General features: G+C 27.1%; 4 protein-coding genes across 6 annotated transcripts; 2 read left to right on the top strand and 2 right to left on the bottom strand.

The window, feature by feature from the left end:
• Positions 1-4,738: 4,738 nt before the first annotated feature.
• Positions 4,739-9,548, bottom strand: LOC105366522 (probable ATP-dependent RNA helicase DDX23). Of its 3 annotated transcripts, none has more exons than XM_011504992.1 (8): positions 9,532-9,548; positions 7,357-8,024; positions 6,745-7,077; positions 6,209-6,631; positions 6,017-6,143; positions 5,345-5,845; positions 5,095-5,269; positions 4,739-4,999 (listed from the first exon to the last, which is right to left on the bottom strand). In XM_011504992.1, exons 2-8 carry the CDS (start codon positions 8,010-8,012, stop codon positions 4,776-4,778), a joined length of 2,439 nt encoding a protein of 812 aa, XP_011503294.1. In that variant the 5' UTR covers positions 8,013-8,024; positions 9,532-9,548; the 3' UTR covers positions 4,739-4,775. The 3 variants fall into 3 exon arrangements, with proteins under 3 accessions (XP_011503294.1, XP_011503293.1, XP_011503292.1); XM_011504991.1 differs by lacking the exon at positions 9,532-9,548 and adding an exon at positions 8,815-8,838; XM_011504990.1 differs by lacking the exon at positions 9,532-9,548 and adding an exon at positions 8,479-8,530.
• Positions 9,549-15,586: 6,038 nt separating this feature from the next.
• LOC105366556 (acidic mammalian chitinase) lies at positions 15,587-17,412 on the top strand. The gene is made up of 6 exons (XM_011505048.1): positions 15,587-15,621; positions 15,850-16,044; positions 16,107-16,379; positions 16,438-16,674; positions 16,735-17,158; positions 17,248-17,412. The coding sequence occupies exons 1-6, from the start codon at positions 15,587-15,589 to the stop codon at positions 17,383-17,385; spliced, it is 1,302 nt and encodes a 433-aa protein (XP_011503350.1). The 3' UTR covers positions 17,386-17,412.
• Positions 17,413-18,055: 643 nt separating this feature from the next.
• Positions 18,056-20,075, bottom strand: LOC105366523 (protein FAM188A homolog). Its single transcript, XM_011504994.1, has 5 exons — positions 19,725-20,075; positions 19,278-19,668; positions 18,925-19,193; positions 18,556-18,853; positions 18,056-18,486 (listed from the first exon to the last, which is right to left on the bottom strand). Exons 1-5 carry the CDS (start codon positions 19,831-19,833, stop codon positions 18,180-18,182), a joined length of 1,374 nt encoding a protein of 457 aa, XP_011503296.1. The 5' UTR covers positions 19,834-20,075; the 3' UTR covers positions 18,056-18,179.
• A 1,623-nt stretch (positions 20,076-21,698) lies between these two features.
• Positions 21,699-25,497, top strand: lt (vacuolar protein sorting-associated protein light). Its single transcript, XM_011504995.1, has 12 exons — positions 21,699-21,728; positions 21,793-21,927; positions 22,044-22,326; positions 22,393-22,591; positions 22,677-22,831; positions 22,904-23,144; positions 23,362-24,118; positions 24,197-24,533; positions 24,634-24,870; positions 24,937-24,981; positions 25,049-25,122; positions 25,432-25,497. The coding sequence occupies exons 1-12, from the start codon at positions 21,708-21,710 to the stop codon at positions 25,483-25,485; spliced, it is 2,538 nt and encodes an 845-aa protein (XP_011503297.1). The 5' UTR covers positions 21,699-21,707; the 3' UTR covers positions 25,486-25,497.
• The last annotated feature ends 400 nt before the right edge of the window (positions 25,498-25,897 follow it).

Raw genomic sequence — 25,897 nt, forward strand, 5'->3', positions numbered from 1 at the left:
AGAGTCATGAATGATAAGCCTTCGAGCTCTTGAAGGACTTGATGATATGTACTTTTAGTCGATTAGTCAATCTATTGTTGTCTGCCTTTGACAATGTACTTAACGCATAACGACACTTGTGTGTCGACTGTTGGGGGCCTGTACAGTTTCGACGTGTTAGTTCGAGAGAGCGTAAGTTTGCCCGATCGACTCTAGCGGGCCTGTACGGCTTCGAGTTGTTAGTTCGAAAGAACGTAAGTTTGCCCGTCCTATTATTGCGAGGTGTGACTAGCTTATTTATTAATATAAAAATGTTCTTCGTAAACTGCAGACAAGGTGTGTTATTTTACAGCTGACGTCCCCTTTGATTACTATTCCAACTGCCTTCACTGTAAATCACTACTAAAATCTGTGATTTCCTTTTAATAATGTACACGTATATTATTAACTAAACTACCAAATTTATGGCCACGTGTCTTCGTTACAGTATATACTAATACGCAGAGCGGTAATTACAGTTTAGTGAGGTTTCTAGTCTGACCCCAGACAGTAATGTTACAATTTGTTTAATTATGACTGTAATGTTGTTTAAAATTAATATTAAGTAATTAATTAATATTAAGTAAGTATCATATTTATTTATTTATTACTTTGTTAACTATTGTATTGATAATATTTTCTTAATTAATTGTTTCTTAAAATACGATTTCATAAGAAATAAATGTCTATCAGCATCTTACTTTTTCTGTTATTTAGATTTGTTCGAAACTGTTTGATTTCCTGACTCGAACTGCCAATGTTTCGATAGCTTTCTAATAATTTGCTGTCCGCCCTGGCGAATGCTTAGGTAAGAACTTAAATGGAAGGACCGTTCAGATATACAGACTGCAGTGTGTGCAGACTTCGTTAAATATCATTTATTATCGTTTATTGACTATTACATTATTGATGAGGTGACTTCACTTCTCAGGAGAGTATGAACCATGTTCAATCACAATAATGTTGTTGCTCCTTGTTGAAGCTGATGATATGTTTGCAATATTAGCAATGGATTATGTTTACTTCTTGGAAAGGAGTATAACTTATTTATGTAGTTGAGGTCTTTGTTAATGTTGTAAGGATTAGCAAGAAGTTCTGCATATTCAATTGGAGTGAGTATGACTTGAATATGTAATAGTTATCCTCAATAGAGACTGCTGGTACACCTTCGTGATAAGGTGTTCTTCGATACCATGCTTCGTGTAATGCAGTTAGCACCTTTGTCTATTTGTTAGCTATTGCACACTGGAGAATGGTGTGTATTCCTTCTGTAATGGCTTCACTGAGAGAGCCTGTTTCTTCCTTGGCACCCCCATTTAGGCAGCTTGTTCCACGGCGTCCGTGCTAAGACAGAGCGTGTTCTATCCATGGCATCCCCAGTGTAAGAGCCTGTCTCGTGGCGGCCCTGCTAAGAAAGAGCGTGTATCTCCTGAGTGACTAGCTTATGGCTGAGTAGCGCATAGCTTAGCGACTTGCTTTAATATTTCCACGCGACAGCCTAGTTGGTGTTGTCAAAAATGGAATTGTATGTGTTTTGCACGAGCCCATGTGGATTCTTAAGCAATTAAAACAGTTTTTGAAAAACTTTTTCCAGATGTGCAACACTCTTGGGCTTTCCCCAGATATCTGGGCGACTTGGGTTTTCCCCAGATGTCTGATACTCGCAAGAAGTTCTCGCAATCTCGTAGATAATTATACCGTCTTTTTTATTAAATGCTTATTTAACCATTAATCTGTCGGCTACTAAATTAATAAAAAATTATTCATTCGATCAGTTAGCATTTTGTCAACATTTTTTATTATTACTTTAAATATTTATAATTGACCTTAATTTTTAGAATACCTTAAAAACATTAAAATTTTGAAAATATACTTTTGATATTTTTTTTGATATTGTAAAAAGTTTTTTTATATAATAATTTTATGTTTCATAATTGTTTTAATTATCATTGTCTGGGATCAGACTTAAAACCTCCTGTTGATGGTGGGTGGAGGCTTGCTGTCAAGTGGAAGGGGCAATGCAATTATTCAATACTGCCTTTAATGTTTATTGTCTTTCCTTTTATTAAATATAATAAATATAATAAATAGTTAATGATCTATGGATGTCAGAATGAATGTGTGAGAGAATAAATAAATGAGTGTTCAATTAATTGTTGGTGGCGATAAGCCTGTAGTGTATTTTCTTGGTAGCTTGGAGCGTAATTCCCCTTCTCTTTATGTTGATTAGCTGTAGCGGGAGACTCGCACTGGTGGGGGCAGCGAGTTGGTGCCGCCTTAGCCACCGGCGTAGGATGAGCGCCGTAGTGGTCAGAGTGGTGGGAGGATGTCTGTGTTACGTCACTGCTTGAGTGAGTGGGAGATTCACTCGTATCGATGTAATGCAATGTCGATAGTGTGCGGTACTTTCGTGAGCGTGAGGACCGCTCTCATGCATATAAAGGTGAGTGACGTTCGTAATGCGTCGCTGCGTAAGCCTACGTGAGATCAGATGTGGTTGTGGTATTGGTGCACGTCAGTCGTGCGTTGCTGCTTACTTAGTTGACAAGGGTCGTTGTAGTAGTAATCGTAAGAACGAGCGAGGTATGTAGGGTGATTGTAGGTACAATGGCGAGCCTGTCGTGATAAGTGCTTGATTGGACTAGTAAGAAGGGAGAGCGTCAAGTACAGCTCCTTAAATATCCTAGTTCAAGCTTGCGGAGCCGGTGGCTACTGGTTCTCTCTTGCCATGCCGATCGTTAGTATGACATCACTAGAGTCTAGCCTTGGGGAGTTCGTCGGCCTTGTTAGTCGGAATTATATTGTAATATTTCGATATTCTGCATAGTGAAGTTTCCCGAATTCACAGAATTGTGTTTATGACTATATGTATACAGGCGCGCAGGTGTTTCTAACTGAGTAAAGGTGTCTTCACCTCTGCCACTTTGTATACCGCTTAAAACTGCTGTAATCCGTAACAATCAATTATTATATAAAAACCATTAAAATGAAATATACAAGATTTTTAATCTTGTTTCCGTTATTATTTAATAATTTTTAAATATGTCTATATAATATTATATACAATATTTTTATTGAAAAAATTCGTATTTCAATAATAAATTATGTTACTGATTTTTCATTAAATAATATTCTTTAAGTACAATGTATTTTTCAAAGTATTTGTTATTAGAAGAAATACCTTTTTATTTTTTTATTTGAACTATAAATTAAACTTTATGATTTTTTTTATGTAAAACAATTGCAGGTCGTACTTTAAATAATAAATATTTCACTTATATTGTAACATAAATCATCTGCTTTTAACGTCAATAGTTTTCGACACATTGATAGGTAGTTGTTAGTTTAAGGTTTATTTACAAAAAAAGTAATATGATTGCAGTAAATTTATTAAAATACATTATAAAATAAAAAATAAAATTTGTCAATATTATAAATGTTTTTAAGATAGATACAAGATTATGTTCCATTACAATATTAATGGATACATTATAGTATCGATGTAGAAAAAAATATTTTTAATTTGTGACATTATTTTTAAATTAATTAAATCCTTAATTATGAAGAAAATATAAAATTATTTCTAATTTAATTATATAATATGCACTTATAAAAAAAATAGGTCAATAAATTAAGACGAATTCGAGTGTATTAATTAAAAATTAAGAAAACAATAACAATAAACTTATGAAAGTAATGGAAAAGATTATATCAAATTTAAATTGTAAGTCTAACAATATGTAACGTATGTCTAAAAATTATTAATGAAAAAATACAACAGTTACAAAGTCAAAACTAAAATAGTGCAGTGTAAATTATTACTCAGTTGTGCTTTGATGCAGCAAACCAAATAATTTGATGTAGATGATACATCTAAAACTGCCATAAGAAATCAATTGATAGGGGGCAAATTTTCTGTTAAATTACTAGTAATGAATTTAGTATGTTGCATTTTGTTTACCGATGTTTCTGAGAAATACTACAGAACATAAACTTAATCCATTATCTATTCCTGGATGTAACTTTACTTGTCCCATAGATCAATTTATAAATTTACTAAGTTCAATAATAATCAGAGAAGATAAATAGAAACAAGAGTATACTTTAAACGATTTTAATTACATTCCTCGTAAATGTTTACTATAAAAATTTATGTTCAAAATTTAAATTTGTAATCTTTTTATTTTATGATCGACATAACAAAATATAAAGTAATTTTATGTAAATGTATAGATATATTGCTTGTTTAATATAAGAGAAAAACAATACATTTATAAACATTTATAGAAAACATTTATAGAAAACATTTTTTATAAATTCAAAACCTATTAGAAATTTTTTTATAAATATCAAATTGATTATAATTTTATATTTTATTATCAATAAAAAATCTGCTTTGTATTTGGATAAATTAACACTTTGAATTTGTATTAATGAAGCAAATACAAAATCAACGTGATATTAATTTGATCAATTTGTACTATTATAGTATTATACATATTTAGATTACACGAAAGTACAAATATTAATTTTAATTAAAAATGTAAATATTTAGTTTTTTGTTCTTTAGATATTTTTGTAATATTTGAAACAATATAATTTAAAATTAAATTATAGATTTAAACTTAAATTGCTTAGAAAAAAAATATCTTCAAATATTTATTTTGTTTTTCACAATTATAATATTTAACGACATACTTTTAATTCTAATTTTACATCTGATTACATAATTGTTAAACAAAATTATGTTAAATATTTTAAGCGAAAATTTTTTCTTCTCGTCGTTTTTTAGTAACAACCGTTCCTGGCTTATGTTGTGCATCCGGATGATTCAGTAGCTCTGGAGGACAAGTCGAAATCGGACTTGATAAGATCGTTTGTTTAAGATCATAGAAAAGATGACTATCATCTTTAGTGCAAAAAGATATAGCTATACCAGCCTTTCCAGCACGACCTGTTCTTCCAATTCGATGTGTGTAATCTATAAATTAAAATAATATATAACGTCATTAAATTTTATTTGATATATTAGTAACCTATTTTGTTTAATATCAATACTACTCATTCATTATTTACCTTCAATTGTTTTTGCCATGTCATAATTAATAACCATAGAAACATCTTTAATATCAATACCACGACCAGCAACATCAGTAGCAACCAAAATATCTTTACTTCCACTTTTAAGTGAGGCAAGAGCATACTCTCTCTGTTCTTGTCCTTTACCACCATGAAGTGTACAAGCATTGTACTAAGTAACAATATAGACTATTAACACTAAGTATAATTTTATTGCATAACATTAATATACATATTCTAAACTTACTCCAAGTTTCTCTAACCCTCTTGCAAGTACATCAGCTCCCTTTTTTTGATTGACAAAAATAATAATAGGTGGTTCAACACCACGACTAAGTATCTCCATAAGTTTTCTTCTCTTATCAGCTTCACCCATTATATGTACAATTTGTTCAGTTCGTTCAGTAGGTTTACCTACACTGCCAATATACACTACTGCTGGTCTTCTTAAATATGTTCTAGCTAATCTTTCAACTGCTGCTGGCATAGTAGCTGTAAACATAACAGTTTGCCTATATTTCTTTTTAGTATTATAATTAGCCAGGAGTTTTTCTTCATTTTCAGCATCCTCATTATCAGGTTTAAGATTTGTAACAGGCATATATTCCAAAATCTTTTGTACATCAGGTTCAAAACCCATATCTATCATTCTATCTGCTTCGTCAAGAACAATATATGTACACTGATTTAAAACTAAATATCTATTCTCCAAAACATCTATTAATCTTCCAGGTGTAGCAATAACAATCTATTGATTATAATTATTGCAATTATATAATGAAAAAATCAAATTAATATTTTATAAATTCAATAATTATAATTATTAAATTTAATATGTCCATATTATATATATATATATATATATATATTGGTATACATATTTTTTACAAGATATAAGCGTACGATTTAAGTTAATCACCTCACATCCCATCCTTAATCTAAAACCCTGTTCTTCTCTAGAAAGACCACCAACGACAACCACAGTTCTGATTCCTAATGGTTGACCAAATTTATTTGTTTCTTCCTCAATTTGTTGAGCTAACTCACTGAAATAATAAATTTAAATATAAATATAATAATAAATACACAATATAATATAAATGATACAAACCGTGTTGGAGCTAGAATTATGCTATATGGTCCTTGATCAGCTTCTTCTAGACGCTCAATTTTTGGAAGGCTTGTAATCCACAATAAAAGAGGTATTAAAAAAGCTAATGTTTTACCTGACCCTGTTTCAGCCACACCAATAATATCACGATTTTGTAAACCAATTGGAATTGCCTGTCGCTGAATTGGTGTGAGATCTTTATAACCAACCTTGTCAATTATATCCAAAATTTCTTTTTGAAAACCAGATTCCTTCCATGATCGAATTGGATCGGGAATACGACCACCTTTAATAGTTATATTGTAATCTTCTCGAAATATACGCCAATCACGTTCAGTCATTTCATCAAGTGCTTTTTCTGACCAATGACGATCATCCCATTTTTGCTTTTCTTCTTTTCGTTTCACTTTTTTTAATCTTACCCTATAAAATATTAAATATTAAAATTAAATATTAAAGTATTTTTATATTTATATAAATTTATATAATATATAAATATAGAAATATATATTTATATAAATTAAAAATTTAGATACTTTTCTTGTTCTTTTTCTGCTTCTGTTCGTCTTTTTTCTAATAATTCCCCATAAAATTTACTTTGATCACGTTTTTGGGCTTTAATATCAATGCCAGCTAAATTTCCTCTACCAAAAAACTGTACTTGATGCCTTTCTTTATAAATATTATTATAGTCAACTGATGTATCTTCTGAAGTATCCCAATCAAATACAAATTTACGATCATTTAATCTTCTTACACGCCGTTTCTTTTTGACTAATCCAAGATATCTTTCTTTTATAGCTTCTACTTCTTTTTCTTTATCCTTATCTTTAATTTCTTCATCACGAGACCTTTGATTTTCTCTACGTCTGCATAAAAAATTATTGCTATAACTAAATTATTTTTCATAAAATTGTAAATATAATTTTTATTATTGGGGTAACAAGAAGTTAAAACATTTTGTTAATTTAAAAAATAATAAAATATTTTCATTTAAATTGGGTACTGTTATTATTTAATTTTCTTAAATTATTTGTATTAAAACTTTATAATATCAATAGTTTTATACAAATTTACTAATATGTAAAAATTAGAAAAATTATAATTTTATAACAAAATTAGATAAATATATTTTAAATCAAATATACCTATCACGATCATCCCATTCTCTATTATTATTTGAATTTGATGCATCAATTTGAGAAATGTTCTTTTTTTGTTCTTCTTGCTGTTTTCTGATAGCACTAACTTCTTCTTGTCGTTTCTGTAATGCTAATACAGCTCGTTCTTGTTTAGAAAGAAATTTTGGTTTAGCACGAGCTTTTTCTTCAGCTTTTTTTTTAGTTAATAATTCTTCTAAACTCAAAGGCTCTTTTTTAGCTATTGGTTTTACTTTAGGATCTATATTTTCTTCTATTTCATCTTCCTTTTTACATGATACTTTGCCGTCTCTCTTCTCTTCATCAGTTACAAATATAGGATTAACTTTTTGTTTTTTATCATCTTTACTTTTATAATCTTTAACATCTCGCCTTTCTTTAGATTTATCATATTCTTTATCTCTGGATCTTTCACATTCTCTTTCACGAATTCTATCTACATCTTTTTCTTTGGAACGATCTCTACCTCGAGATTTATCTAAGTCATGAGATCTAGATCGTTTTCGATCTTTCTTACGATCTTTTGATCTACTTCTAGAACGTCTTCGCTCTCTATATTCTCTATCCCTTTCTTTTTCACGTTCCCTGTCTCGTTCTCTAGATCTACTTGGTCTACTGGACTTCTTATCATAATTTTTATTCATTGCATAAATATTCTATAAAACAAGTGACTAAAGAGTATTAAATTAAATTGGTTACTCTAATGATCAATAAGTATAAATATAATGACAAAATTTTAACAATTTATTTTATATTTCTTATTACTGTATACATAAAACCTTCAATATAATATAAATCATACTATGATCATTTTTGTAATTACAACAAAAGTTAACCCGCATAAAAGATTATATAAATAAAAGTAATGACTTAAGTTCTCTATGTTATGAGTTAAAATATAATTTTCAGTTTACATGTATCAAGCATTTTCAAATAAAAATTTCATATTATTCCATATATTTTTTCTTGTAATATATTATAAATTCTTTTTATGTGATCTTTGTAGTTTTAAATACATGTCATGTTTAATTAATTAGATTAAGCAATCATATCAATTATTTACAATTCACTTCCCACCATTAAATATTAAAAATAAAAATAAAATATTACTTTAATTTCCCTGAATTTTACAAAGTATATATACACCATTAGTTTTACTAAGAAAAACTTCACATTATCACAATGCAGTTTTTTAAAACATTAATAAAATTTATTTATTTATAAATTTTATTATTTTAATGCATAAAAGAATATTAGAAAATAAATTTGTTTCTGTTATAATAAATTTACAGTAACATAATTATTCTCATTGTAAAGAGAAAATGGTAATGTAACCTCAAAATTAGCATATAAACATACTGTATATTTAATAATTATCTTACATCTTGATTTAACAATAGTAAAAAATACATTTTTAATACAAGATCAAAATCTACTTAAACTCACCGATTTACCTATCGAAACAATATGAATTTCGAATTTTATAGGTTCTATTATGTATTTATAACTGCTGAATAATCCTTTTTCAAAAGATATTAATTCTTATATTAGTTTTATTATTTTACTTATTAAAGACTGTATATAAACATGTAAAAATTATCAATATTTTAATACAAAATATATACTCACTACTACAATAAAACATATTTATTAAATATTTTAATAAACATATTAACAAATTGTTCTTAAAATTAAATCAGATTAAAAATATGAAAAAATTTATTATGTATATTTTGTATAATGTCTCTATTCTATTGATATTTTTTTTGTAGAACCAGGAATAACTAATCAATTTTCTATTGATTAATTAAAATTTATTTGAATTTATATTTTGTGTACGTACAGAAATATAAAAAAGAATTTCGGAAAACAAAATTTTGTCATTAAATTAACGTACCACTATTTTATCAAATTAAAGACATTAGTTTATAAATAAATAAATGTATTTTAATTTAATTTTAAAAATATTATGTTTATTTAAGTGTACTTTTATCGTCAAATATGTTACATGTTTTAACTAATTTTTTTTTAATTTTGTTTAACAAGTTAGTTTAAATAGAAAACTACAATATAAATTTATAATAAATTTTTGAAAATTGAACGAAATACCGGCAGTGATACCTGACTTATGATTATAGATATAAAATACAAAATCAGACTTACACAAGCTAAATAGAGATTACCAGCAATTATAAGTATATTACAATTGTACCAAACCACAACAATAATATATTCATATACTTAAATATTACAAAAATTATAAAAATGAATAAAGATAAACAAACAAATATGCAAATAATAGCTTAATCATTATTAAATTGAGTTTGTTCGGAATTCCAGTCAAGATGGTTGGATTATACCATATCCACCATTTTACTGGTGGAACAGTGTGAATAAGTGAGAATCTAATGCTTCAATTCATTAATCAACATAATTATTTTTCGTGCTATTTATTGAGTTTTGATTTACAAATACACAATTATGATTCTACGTTGGTGGTGAGAACGTTGAGACCTTACCGTTCCTTAGTGATTTTTTGACGTGCAGATAGCGGGCATTCCGAGTTGAGGTTGGAGGTTGTAAATCTCCGGATCCTCTTGGTGTAGTGTGCTTGGTGGAACTTACTATACAGAAGTGCAAGGTCCTAAATCCTTGATACTCTTTGTATAGTGCCATGTATGGTGTTTTAAGTACGAGTCTTGTTTTGATAAGTAAATCAAATGATTCTATACCTCAGTGTATCTTGGTAGTGCGCGCGCTGTGGCACTTATCGAGATATAGTGGGCATTGTCTTCTTAATCCGGAGTACAGCTCTGGTTACAGTGTCGTCATAGTGCTTGAATCTAGAGGACAGCTCTGAATACAGCGACGTCTAATACAGAAGTGGTAGCGCCTTATTTGAGAGTACAGCTTCGGTTACAATGACGTCTTAGTGATGAGTGTAGTGGCCTTTTGCAGTTCAACATGTTTCCACCTAGTTGACTCAAGCAAGTGCCCAGATTTTGCGCTTCTTGTAGTAGTGTATGTTCTTGTAATGCAGTCCGTACTCTTGAGTACTTTCAATTATAGCACACCTGAGAATTGACCGTGTGTTCGGGATTGAAACCAGTTTCAAGACCGCCAATTGTCGGCATCGCAGACTTTTTAGATTTCAGATTTCTTTAAACACTTGGACGAGATTTTTCGTATACTTTTGGTAAGTTTTGGTTTCAAATGGCCCGTAATGTTTATATGGTCTTCGAGTAATAACATCGCCCGAAATTCTCTAACATTATTATGCCTTATTTTTTCTTTTGTCGAATTCTCGAAAGTTCTAAATTTTTCTTTCTGCGCCTCATGTAATATTCCAGTGCAGCAACAACGATGCTTTGTTACCAGCTAAGTGAGCCGCCGCGTCGATATATAAAGCATGCGGCATGTCCCGCTCTCTTGCTGAATTGCCCTCCAGCTGAAGTGCTTCTTCTTGAAGCTCTTTCTTCTTGAACTGCGCTTTCTACAAACATCTTGGCGTGACCCGAACGCAGTGAACCGATCTAACCCTCTACCAGTAGAAGCGATGGCACACGAGTCTCGGTCTGCCCTCAGCGGGACCGCCATGGAACGGTCGATATTTTCAGCAGAGCCGCCACGGAACAATCAAGCCTTCGGTTTTCGTGCGCGTATTCAAGGAGCTTATAGGCTCATTGTAATTCTACCTCGCGTTCGTTCAACTCTTATTACCACTCAGTGTTTTTAATATATTATGACGACACGTGGCCGCATATTCGGCAACAAACTTAAAATTACACGTGGATTATTAAAAGGAAATCAGCAAGATGAGATAGTGATTTTACAGTGAAGGCTGTTAGAATCGTAATCGAAGGGGGGCACGCCAGCCACGCAGAAAATCAACATACCTTGTCGATAATTTACAAAGTACACATTCTTTATATTATTTAAATAAGCTAGTCGCACACGAGCAAATCGAGTTGCATTAAACCCGTCTTCAATAAGTCGACAGGTGATAGAGTACGCTCTTTCAAACTAATACTTTGTCATCGTGCAGTCCCTCAAACAGTCGACAGGTGATAGAGTACGTTCTCTCGAACTAATACTTCGTCATCGTGCAGTCCCTCAAACAGTCGACACAATTGACGCAACACGTCAATTATATTGTCAAATCCAGACAACAATTTATAGAAGAATCGACAATAAATACATCTTCATCAAGCCTTCAATGCTCGAAGGCTTGTAATTTATGACTCTTGCATGTGACTAGCTTTCTACTGCTCCCATAATAACTAGAGATTATGCAAGAGATGAGCTTAAACAAGATTTTACATTATTAAGTATGTTCATTATTTCTACCAAGCATACTTGATTCTAACACCATCTTCTCATGCTCATTCATGAGCATGATCGACAACGCAGGCTGATATTTACATCAGCATAACCTCAACTCTCACGATACACAGTAATTTCTATAGCATCAATAATCAAGAACGCGAAGAAACATCCTCACTACTAAAATAGAATAATTCTCTCTCTCAACAACAGTGCAATATTATTATAATATTTAACAAATAATAAACATTGGTTTTGCTAAAATACATAATATCTTTCAGCCCTTCCACTTATTATTTCCTTTTAATTTATCATGAAAAGAGACTAATCCACTGAACTATTGAATTGACAGTTCGAGCCATAAAACAAATCCTTAATAATCGGACATCGTGTATTTATTATAATGGGTTCACTGTTGACGTAACTGAGTAACTAGCCTATAGCTGTGAAGTCTGACTGAATGATGTTATTACAATGAATACCTACAAGCCTATTAAATACACACACGAAACTGAAGGCTTGTTCGTTCAGTTGCGGCTCTGCTGAGAGATAGCGACTGTTCCATGGCGGTCCTGTCAAGACAGACCCTGATTCGTGTCATGGCGTCTTCTCTGAGAGAAGTTTATTGAGAGAGTAAGCTCGTCGCGTTCTTCCATTAAATATCCGCGCGACAGCTTACTTCGCCAGAAAAACAAGGCTCTACAAATTTTGTAGAATTCAAAACGATGTTGCTATGCGAAAACTAGATAAAAATTACAAGACGTTCGTAAGTAAAAACGTTAAAATGATCGAGAAATTTCGGAGTCAATGTTTACCATTTCGCGAGCTAGAACGATTACAAATTTCGGAGAATTAATTTTCTTGAAAAGTGATCCAATCCTAAACAGAGTCATTGAATTATACTGTAAAGAATAAATTCTTTCTTATATGTATATATATTATATGTAATATAATAAAATTGAAATTAAAAATCTTATATTACATATATACTAGCTCTTCTAAATCTAATGTATTACATGATTATTAATCATAAGACTTTATTACGATTTCAATTTGTGCTTATCATCGATTTTGAATCAATATAAATAAATCCAAACGATTATAAATAATTGATACGAACATGTTTTCATTATTTATAAATTTTTCTTGGTTAAGTTTTTATTTAATTAGGTGTAATACTTAGATTTTTTATCTTTTCAATAATTAAATCCCTTATGATCCTTTATTGATACATTCTGAATCAAGACGTCACTACTCCTATCGCTGCATTCTAGATCAAGACGTCACTATTTCTGTCACTGCATGCTGTATATATATAAGATACCGCTACCAAGACACATTAAGATATTGAACCATTTCTTCATCCTTCCACGCATCAAGAGGAGACTCGCAACCAAAACACCACATGGCACTGCACTATGGGGTGTACAGAAATTTACGATCTCTCACTTCTTAGTGTAGTAACTTACCAACAAGTCCACTACATTAAGAGGACCCGGAGATTTACGACCTCTTACCTCAACGTGTACTGCATGCTACCACCACGTGGAAACCACCTACGAACCATGGACCATTTAGAAGGTTAAAAATTTTCAGAATTGTTCGGATTTGTAATTTCAATTTCTTTAAGAAACCTTCAAAGATCAAAATTATAATTAAATTTTTTTAACCCCCTAAAATAGTAGAAAAATCATTTTAATAGTAAATATTTACGCCATCAAAATATGGGTTTCTAAAATTAATCGTTTTACATTTGCTGTCTGGTACTACAAATAATTTGAATAGTTTAATTATTCATAAATAATATATTTTCAAATTGTTAAAATTGAAATTGAAGATTTTAAAAATAATATAGTTATTCCTAATAACTTTAACCTCCGAATACTTAGCAGGTTTTGTTTTTAACAAGCAAATTGTCTTAATTCATATAAAGTTATTTATTAACGATTTAGTTACGTGGAAGAATATATTTTTTGTATATTTTCCTATATTTTCTTGGCTTAAGTTATGGAATAAAAATAATTATAGAATAATAATAAAAACTTTAAACATATAATTAATACGGTAAATAAATTTACACGGAAAATATTATTATTTATTCTACAAAATATTTAGTATTACAGCTTAATTTAAAAAAATAATTATGAAATTTAATTAAACATAAATAGTATAATTGATTTTGAATTCAAAATAAATCAATTTATTTTCATTTATGTATAATTCATTATATAATTCAATTATGTATAAATCAATGAATTATACAGAAAATATTATACAATTCGTATAAACTACGGTACTATTGCTATTCAAACCATATAAATACAATAAAAATCTATCTTAATCTTTCATACTAATTTGAAAATGACCTAACGATAGAAAATAACGAATATATTGTCATCTTTAAATTTAATTAATATTAAACTAAAAAGTACTTTATCGGATCTTTAATATTATATACAAATTTCCTCGTTTTCTCTTTTTACGAAAATTTTCTACTTTATTTAAATATTTCTAACTTGAACTTATTGTACTAGTATAATGTTATAATAAGTATAATAAGTAAGTGTAATATAGATATACTAGTTATCAATATACAGTCAAGAAAAAATTACTTTATTTTTCAGAAGCATATTTAAATCTGTCATTAAATCAAAATCTTTTTCTTTTTACCAATGAGAAATAAAATTTTTTAGGCAAAAATTCAAGCATCCTGTTATTGGAATAATGTAATATTATTAAATGTAATATTAATAAATAATAAATGTAATATTAATAAAATAATACACCTCGCACTATGTCTCATATTAAATAAATGTGAAAGTATGAATTCGATAAGTCAGTTAAAAAGTTCATCATCTTTTAATATGACAATTTACCTTCATGCTATTTAAAATTTTTAAACATAACAAAATAATTCATTTTTTTAATAACATAAATAGTATTATATTTTTGTTTAAAATATTTAAAAAAATAAAAATTTAATATAATATTCGCAACCCAATTTTGTATTTATATGCACTAATTATATAATCATTATAAACTCTTAGTTTTATTTAATTAATAGTGCCAATATAAATTTCATTTACGTATTATAGAATTTATTGAAAATTTTTTGATTAATAATTGATATATTAAAATCATTATGAAATGAAAAGCATTAAAATCTTTTTATAATTAAAAATTATTTACTGTAAATAACCGAATGAAATGGAAAATACTGCTACATTAAATAATGAAATAACGCATACAATTTTTATCCCAGTTTACATTTAATATTAAAAATCTTATTTACTTTTATCCTCTCAATTTTCTAATTAAAGAAAAATCAATTACTCATAAAGTATCATGATTTAAGAAATTTTAAGAATATCCATTTCGCTGATCCATACTAATCATTCTTCGGAAATGAACAGAATCTCTCTAATAAAAAATATATTATATTATGTTATATAAAAATGATATAATGACAAATATAAATACATGTTACTATTAAAAGAAATAGTAATAAATAATATGTAATTGTTAAAAAGTATTTCTCCAATTTATGTTTTATAATAATTATATAACATTCACGTTACCTTATCTTTACTTAGTAAAAAATATATTACATTATGACTTGTTTCATCACTAAAATTCTCTATTGAAATTATGCGTATTCGAAAGGGCCAATAAGATTAAATCTTTTAGTAAGCCTTAATACGTCTTAAAGGCGTATTAGATATAGTTGTTGGTACCGAATGAAACTGTAATAATTAGTAGTGCACATTTCTAATAGAATGTTTATGCATTAACAAAATTGAACGTATAGCAATAAATATAATATATATATACTATATAAAAAATATGAATTAAACTTGTTTACGGGCAGTAGTATTTTTGCATTTTTTCAATAAGAATGACAATAGTTAAAGTGAAATATAGAATAAACAGGTGATAAAGCTTATAAATTTATAAGGTTCTTGTACCTAAGCTAAGTACACTTTACTCTCTGGAGAATCTAAGTGATTTTGTTTTTTAATTATCTTTTTTATTTAAGAATTCAATTGAGATAATTATATTTCTGACTTAATTTCTGACTGAATAATAATTAATTTAAAATTTTGTTTGGCAAGTATTATTGCATTTATATTTTTTATCATTAAATTCTTTACATTGCAGGTTTACCTACCCTAATATAATTTTTATAATTACATTTCCTCTTGGATTGTTCTTAATTGGTATTTTATTGCACAATTGTTATAAAACTAGTATGGCTGAGGGAAAGTTGGTAAACAATTGTGTATTATGGATGCATTGGATTTGGAATCATATCAGAAATTTTGTAACTTTTAAATTCATCACAAAAATTGAAGAGTAAGATTAAAAAATAAAATTTATAGTATATTACTATTCAATAAATTTTATGATTTTTGTAGACCCTTCATTGTATGTTATTACACAATTGAAGATAATATTAATTATATCTCATTAATACCAAATTATATTAATCCTTATCTTTGTACACATATTATTATTGGATTTGCTTCAGTATATAATTGCATGATTGATTTGGGAAATAATTTAAATGTTTATAAAGATGTAGTAAAGTTAAAGAAGATTCATCCTAATTTAAAAGTTATGGTCAGTGTTGATAACAATAATAACTCTGATTTTCAAGACATGGTATTAAATCATAGCCACAGAAAAATGTATGTAAATATTTATATAACAATTTCAACTTTTATATTAATTAAACATTTTTTCTAGATTCATTCAATCAGTTTTAAATGTAACAAAAATATTTAACTTAGATGGATTAGATTTAGATTGGGAATTTCCTGCATGGGCTATTAAACCCAGTCATGAAAAAATTCATTTTGCACAATTGATATATGAATTAAGAAAAGAATTTGATCATAGTGGTCAAAAGTTAATTCTTTCAGCTGCAGTTGCAGCTCCTCGAGCACTTATCGATCAGTGTTATGAAGTTCCAACAATTGCAGAGTAAGTAATATTATAAAATTATAAAATATACATTTAAAAATCATTAAATTTTTTTTAAAGGCATATTGATTTTGTTAATTTGATGTCTTATGATTACCACTTTTATGTATGGTATTATCCAGTTACGGATTTTAATTCTCCATTGTATCCACATTTTTTGGAAACAGGGTATTTAACATCCTTAAATGTCAATTTCTCTGCAAACTATTGGGTGTTGAAGGGAATGCCCCGAAAAAAAATTGTCATTGGAATTCCTTTGTATGGTCATAGTTACAAATTATATAATCCTTCAAATCACAAAATTCAAGCACCAGCTAGTGGTTATGGTGATGTAGGTTATTTAGGCTATGCTTCATATCCACAAGTTTGCCTATTTTTAAAAAATGGAGCAGTAAGAGTTTTTGTTAATGATAGTCATGTACCATATGCATATAAAGATAATGAATGGATTTCGTATGATGATATTTCAAGTATTAGTTCTAAGGTAATTAGTAGTTCTTTTTATTTAAACATAATTTTATGAACAAGTATAAATATCTTCAATTATACATTAAAAATTTTAATATATTTTAGGCAAAATGGATTAAAACAAATGGTTTTAAAGGTGCCATGGTATACTCCTTGAATATGGATGATTGGAATTCTACATGTTCATCAAATTACACATTTCCTTTAACAAATACAATAAAAGATATTTTTATCAAAAAATAAAAATTTTATTTAAAAATTGTAGTCAAGTACTGGTACTGTCAATTGTAAAAAAAATATGGGTATTATTAAATAATCGAATTCTTCGTTGTCCTAAAATTAAATGATTATATAGCTTTATATTTATGTAATTGTTCATTTATTTTACTATACATAGTTGCTTATAGTCATTGCAGGATATTTAATGCAAGATTCCAAAGTGTAGGCTTTTACTTAAAAAGATAATAAACTAATTACAAAAAAATTGATACAATTATAAAAATATTTTCATTTAAAATATATAAGAAATAAATTTGAAAATATGAAAGTGTATAATAAAAACTCAATGAATTTTATCTAATATTCACAATATTTTGTACATTTTTAATATTTTTTTAAATGAAACATTACATAAAATGGATTTCAAAATAGCATAAAATAATTTTATTTCCGTAAAATACTTTTGATAGTTTTGATCTTCTGAAAAATCAGAGTTTTTAGAAAACAGCAAAATTTGTATGAAATTGCAAGCATTTTGGTAACTTAGATGTTAAACTTCAGTGCAACTCACTCTGTGTGTGTGTGTATGTGTATATATATATAAATTTCTAATTTTCCAAACAATTTATTAAAATCTTTGGAGTAAAGTTTCAATTTCTTTTAAGGCCAGTTAGAATCATTGTCTGTATTAGTATTAGTATTTCCCTTACATTTCTTGTAAGTCTACTAACAAGTAAGTTCAATCATATTTTGTACTTAACTGTGTCAGTATACTTTTTACTATACATATTTTAATAATATATTTATATTTTTTCAATTTAATTAATACTGGGATTTTGATTTACATCCCACTGAACTTCAATACTTGGCCACTTTGTTTGTAACACAGTCAACATAGGATTACTATCTAAAATAGACTCAACAACACTCTCTAATAAAATCGCTTGACCTTTATGATATTTTACTTGGTTATTTATATTACTTCTAAGTAAACCATTATAATGATAAAGAATAAAAGTATCTGGATATATTCTAGGTTCTTCTGGGAAGAATTCATACATAAAAGCTGTTATTAATATTATGCCATCGTTATGTCTATCCAACTTTTTTTTCATTATATCAACACTAGAAATATATCTTGTTAATAAAACTATTTTAAACATAATTAAAAAATTTAAAAATTAGATAACTTACTATTCTATATCAGAATACAATCCTAGTTCTGCTAATACATTTTGTAAAGAATCTGTTGGAATAAAATTATTTCCATCATTGTCATACTTTTTGAAAACTCGCTTTGCTTTTTCTGCCGGTGTTTCAGCGCTCACTAATTTTTTTTCTGTAGAAAATAAAACTGTCAAATGTGTTTCGGATCCTAACACCCAAACTGGATTTGAAGGTGATTTAAGAAAAGTACCAACTTCAATATATCTTAGAGTTTCTAATAAAGTTAAAAAACCAACAGCATTTTGTTGGTCAATACCTTTTAATTCTGTAATAATAAAATAATTTCAGTTAAGCTATAAGTATTGAATTTACAGTATTGACAAATAATTATCTCACTGAGTCCTCCAACATCTTGATCATGGTCCCAAACATTACTTACAGCCCGACCACTTAACATTAAATTAATTAAACTTTGACTTCCATACCCAAAAATTGAGTGAATTAAAGGATCAGTTAAATCAGATATCTCTAATCGCATTTGACGTATACCTTTTGTACATATAACTGAGTACAATAATAATAAAACACCAAATTGTTCCTTAAACATACTTATATTTTGAGTTAAAAACTTTTGAACTTCTTCGATACTACTTATTGTATGAATTCTATAATAGAAAATATTAAAATTGTTATCTAAATTTCATCTAAATAATTAATTTAAAATAATTATAATTAAAAATAATTTATACCTTAACCTTGAGTGAAAAACTTGAGACTCTACAACTGGCTTGTCAATTTGCATACTTGTACTTTCTATATTTGCAATTTCCTTTAACACAGAATCAACATCCATTTGTGTATTTTTTATTGGTACTTCTCCATTGACAATACTGTTTGGCATATCAATAAGTAAAATAGAAAATTTTGTATTTGTTGGTTCTACAGCCTGTGCAAGTATCTCTGACATAGCTTTAATAAGCAGTTCATTACATTTTTCAGGCTTAATATCACTCCAAGTATTAATATCACTTTCTGTAAGTATCTGTTTTAAAATAAAAGCTTGAAGTGGAGCTATGACAGCACATGGTCCTCCTTCATCTTGAACAAGAGCTGAATTTTCATCGGCGCTAAAATAGAAACCTGAAAACAAATAAAGATTGACAAGAATTTCAAATAATTGTCAAATTGGCTTTTACCTTGAGCCCAACGTTGAAAAACTTCTTCTTTAACAACTGGACCCCAGAGCATGGTCTTAACTTCGTTAATGAGCTCTTCGTGTCTTCTAGTGGCAAACTCTACAGCCATACTAAAAATATGTTTCACGGGTGATAATAGCGCGCCGTGAAATGTTGCAATAATTCACTTGACGACCGCAATTGCAAATTTCAGTAATCTTTTTAAATAATTATCCATAACTTATATGTATCTAGTAACTGCCAAATGTGGCGCCATTTTCCATTTTAACTTGACAACCAGCCATTGTGCATGTGCACATTCTAAGGTTTATTTTATGCATGATGCAACAGTTCCCTCTAAATTTTTAATGTATCTTCAATTTTCAATTTACATGGTCGGACTAGGTAGTTTTACTTTATTAAATTCAATCTTGTAACGAAAAAGAGTATTATTAAAATAAAAAATTTATAAAAAAACTTAACAATAATCAATATTCTCATATATAATAAATTTAATTAATATTTTTCAACCTTCTTAAAAAATATTAAAATAATATTTTAATTACTTTATCAAAAATATTCTTTTATATTTTTAATACAAAATATTTTAGAATTAAAAGAACATTTCCCTTGCATTAACTTGGTTGATATTTTATAATAATCCATTTGAATTTGATAACTAGTAATAATTTAATTTACTAAGTTTACATATATTTTATATATTTCATTTAATTTAAACTTCATTAATCAATTTCATTTAAACCTTATCTATAAATCATGTTATATGTTTATAATTGTTATCTTAATACGTATTATCACTTTGTTAGTTAAAAAAATATAATTTAATAATAGACATTCATATTCATTTATTTTATTTTTTATAGTCAAAAAATTTCCAAAATATCAATTATATTATGGAAAGCTGTAATGCACACATTTTTCATGATAATTCTAGTCATTGAAATATAGTCGGTCAAACTTTATTTCATAGTTCAAATTCAATCTGTTGAAATATGTTTCAACATCAACCTTATACGAAAAAAATGAATTTTGAAAATATATTTGTTTTACATATTATTAACTATCAATCAAATTGATTATTTATAAGCCTTTAATATAATTATGCCAATTGAAAAAACACTGTTATTAATTCAATTTTACTAATTATGATGTTAAATCATAACTATAATGGCGCTGACTGTATGAAAATAATCACTATTACTGATTTAGTGTTATGGAGATAAAATCATTATCTATATAAATGGAATTGGTAAGAACAGTAAAATACAAAATTTGTTACACTCAATTATAGCAAAAAATTAAAGCTAAAATGCAAATTTATGAGGACTCAATCAGTGAACAAAATAAACTTATGAAAAATGTATAATAAGAATGATTCCAAGTTAATATATAAGCGAATTAAATAATTTAGTAAAAAGTAAAAAACAACAGTTAAGAATCTTGATTTATACTGGACATTTTCTCCAAAATTAACATTGAATTGCTGATCGGACATACGATCATGAAAATTAATTGATGCTTAATTGACTAATGAAATAGTATTTTGAAATAGTAAGTTGCAGAAATATAGTTTATCTGAAAATTAATATTCATTTATATTTCAATTGATATAACCGGATATTTCATTATAAATAACTAATCTTTATGAAAATTAATTTTAAACAAATTGTACATATATATTAGAAATTTTTCGTTTAAAATTTATTTTTATATTTTACTTGAATACGCATATTTATAAATATTAATAAAATTGTTATATTTGAAAAGTGCGCCATTAAGTAGAGTCAATTAAAGGGACAAATATGTTAGATTGTTATTGGGCTACGTTTCTGGACAAATGTTATATTAATAATAAAAATAATTATAGGCATTTAGTGACATCAGCTTACAAAACAGTAAAAGTATTATTTGAAATTACATAGTTGTATTATTCAAAGAACCGGCATTTTGTAATTTTTATTTTATTATACAGTAAATAGAATAATGGAAAATAGTCGAGATAAAGTAAGTTATTGATAAATAACATTCTACTTATCTTTATTTATGTTATCATTATAAAACATTACAGAGTAAACAAAATAACTTAAATGATTCAGAAATCGATGATGAGATTGAACCCAGATTGAAATATGTAAGGATGCGAAATGATCTTGTTAATATTTTACAAAAAGATGCTGCCAGCTGTATAGCTGTTCATCCCAAGGTAAATTTAAATTTTGTTATAAAAATATATTTCTTAAAGGACTTATATTTATAAAATAATTTTTCTTGATTGATACATTATAGTTTTTTAAACTAAGAATTTTCATATTTTATTAGTTTTTGTGTTTGGGTTCTCACTGGGGCACGATTCACATTCTTGATCATCAAGGTAATAGTATTGAGTCCAAAAGTCTTCAGGCACATACAGTAGCTGTCAACCAAATATCCATTGATCAAAATGGAGATTTTATTGCTTCATGTAGTAACGATGGAAGAGTTTTTATATATGGATTATACAGCACTGAAAATAATCATAATATGAGTACAGGACATTGGGTAAAAACTATAGCAATTGATCCAAAATATCATAAAAGTGGAAGTGGTAGAAGATTTATTATAGGTAAATAACATTATTGATATGTAATAAAAGTTTATAAGGAAATTCACATTTGCTTTGTCTTTATAGGAGAAGATAAATTAGTTTTATATGAGAAAACTTTTTTATCAAGAATGAAGCCAACCATTTTATGGGAAGCAGAAGGAGGCGTATATGCTGTAGCATGGGCAGGACAATTTATAGCATGGGCATTTGATTCTAGTGTAAGAATATATGATTTAAATGCTAAATGTTCATTAGGACTTATTAAATGGGCAGGAACAGTTGAGTAAGCATTTATACTATTTAATCTTTAATAATTTTATAATTTATATATACTATTAAATAGCTTTAATAATAAATTTATATTATAGTGCTACTCCTGAACATTATCGATGTAATCTTAGATGGTCGGATGATAGAACATTATTAATTGGATGGGTAGATACAGTAAGAATTTGTCAAATAAAGAAACGTTGTAATCGAGAATTAGTAAATCGTGAATTACCAGAATTTATTGTTGAACCAGGTATTTTTATTATAAAATATTATTATTAATTATTAAAATTAAACTCTTTAGTTAATTCATTTATTTAAATAGTATCTACATTTCAAGTGGATTTTTATATATCTGGTATTGCACCTCTAGAAAATCAATTGATTTTATTAGGCTGTTTAAAAGAATTAACTGAAAATGGTAAAAGTTTGCGACCTACTTTACATGTTATTGAACCAAAATATCAAGATTTTAATACTCTTTGTGCAAATTCTCTGTCCTTAAGAGGGTATGAAGAATATACTTGTAATGATTACCATTTAGATTGTTTAATTGAAGAAAACAGGTACACTAATAATTTCTTGTCAAAAAAATATCAAAAATAACAGTTTTGCGATTTAGTTAATTTTATTAGCTAAGTATTGTTTGATTGTATACATATTTGAATATTATATTGTAATATAAGATTATGATCTAGAATAGATATGATATAAGAATATGAAAAATGCGTTTTATATATAATCTAAAAATCTATTCAATGGATTTATTTATATTTGTTATAGATTTTTTATAGTGAGTCCTAAAGACATTGTTATTGCTAGTTTATATGATGCAGATGATAAAATAGAATGGCTACTGAATCATAAAAAATTTGAAAAAGCTCTAGAAGCCGTAATGCTTAATGGTGGTAAAGATTGTAAACATTCTTTAACAGATGTAGGTCGTGTTTATTTAGATTATTTGCTGAATTGTGAAAAATATGATAAAGCAGGAAAACTGTGTTTAAAAATATTGGGTCAAAACAAAAAACTTTGGGAAGATGAAGTTTATAAGTTCGCTAAAGTTCATCAATTACGTACTATTTCGGCATATCTTCCTAGAGGTGATGTAACACTAGATCCACATATATATGAAATGGTTTTATATGAATATTTAAAATTAGATCCTGATGGTTTCTTACAACTAGTAAAAGAATGGTCACCTAAATTATACACAGTGACTGCTGTTGTAAATATGGTTTTAGGGCATTTTCAAGTCCATAATAATGAATTGCACAATGTACTTCTTGAAGCATTAGCTATATTATATAGTCATGATGGAAAATATGATAAAGCTTTAGCCATGTATTTAAAACTGAGGCACAAGGATGTATTTTTATTAATTCAAAAACATCAACTTTATAATTCATTTTATGATATGATTGAAGGTTTAATGGATTTAGATGCTGATAGAGCTATACAATTTTTTTTGGAAAAAGACAAGGTGCCATCCGAAATTGTTGTTCAAAAATTACAAAATAACCATAGATATTTATATATGGTAAAATTATAAAATTATAAAACTGGTGTATTTATAAAAATATTTACTAATTTTTTATTAATTTTTAATATATTTCAGTATTTAGATGCTTTAGATAAAAAAGATACAAAAGACTCTAAGGGAAAATATCATGGTTTACTCGTGCGTTTATATGCAGATTATTCTAGAGATAAGCTCTTACCACTTTTAAGACGCTCAGATAATTATCCAATTCAGCAAGCCTTAGATATTTGTAGTCAGAAACAGTTTTATTCAGAAATGGTCTACTTACTTGGTAGAATGGGAAATACATCACAAGCATTACAGCTAATGACAAGAGAACTTAACGATATGGAAAGTGCTATTAAATTTTGTCAAGAGCATGATGATGAAGAGTTATGGAATGATTTAATTAATTATTCTTTAAACAAATCCGGTAATTATTTACCTTTAACTTTTTGTAATGTAATATATATGAAATGATAAATCTAATATTGATAATGAATTAATTTAATTAGCAATATTATAATTTCTAGATGCTATTACTTTTCTTCTTCAAAAAATTGGAACGTATGTAGATCCCCAACTAATTGTTCAAAGAATAAAGCCTTCTTTAGAAATTCCTGGATTAAAAAAGGCATTGGTAAAAATGATGTGTGACTATAATCTTCAAATATCAGTCCAAGAAGGTTGTAAAAAAATTTTATCTAGCGACTATTTCAACTTACATGAAAGATTAGTTAAATGTCATCAAAAAGGAATTTTTATTGATGGTAAAAATGTTTGTTCAATTATACTTTTATTTATAATTTTATAATATTAAAAAACAATATTTCTAGATGATCAAATGTGTGGAGCTTGTCATAGAAAAATAATTGTTAGAGGTACGTAGTCACATTTATACCATAAATTATTCTGTATATCTAACGTATACTATTATATAATTTTTAGAATCAAGAAATCTAGTTATTTTTTATTGCAAACATGCATTTCATGAAGAGTGTTTACCAAATTTTCAAATTGTAGTAAGATAATCAATTCAATTTTAATAAAACGTATCCTTTTTATTTTATATTTTATTCTAAATCAGATTTTTTAAATCGTAGTTTTATTGTTTTCAATATTTCTACTTCTTAATAATTATATCTTTTATATTTTTAATTTATAATATGTAGTAATTAAATTATTTATATTAAATTTTTTCTTTTTAAATTAAATATATATATATATTTTTTTTTTTAGATAATATTAAAAGATAAAAATAATTCACTAATATTCGTATAGTACAAAAATATTAAATTTGTTGTAAAGCTTATTTCATGTTTTAATTTTAGGAGAATTGTGTTATATGTAATCCACAAAAGGATATACTACCAGATAGAAAATGATCTAAAAAGTATGTATATTAAAATTAACATTATGTTATTTAAATTATTTTATAATATAAATAAAATATTTGTTTTTATACGATTTCATTTATAAAATTATTATTCCCTTAAATTTGTATTCTAATTATTTGTATAAAGTGTTATTATAAATCAAATATTTAATTTCTTGTAACATTCTTAAATCAATAAATTATTCAATTTTATTAAAAATTCATATACTTGTAATCAATTTAAACTTTTAAAATTAAAAAATAAATATATTTTGAAAAGCATGTTCAAAAAAATTTAACTATATACTTAAAACTAAGTCATAAAGATGTTCTTTTATTAATTCAAAATATTAACTTTATATTTCATTTTAACATATGACCGAAGGTTCATTGGATTTTTTGTTTGTACAGCTATAGAATTT

Source organism: Ceratosolen solmsi, unplaced genomic scaffold, assembly GCF_000503995.2.
Source record: "Ceratosolen solmsi marchali unplaced genomic scaffold, CerSol_1.0 scaffold49, whole genome shotgun sequence".
Lineage (NCBI taxonomy): Eukaryota > Metazoa > Arthropoda > Insecta > Hymenoptera > Agaonidae > Ceratosolen > Ceratosolen solmsi.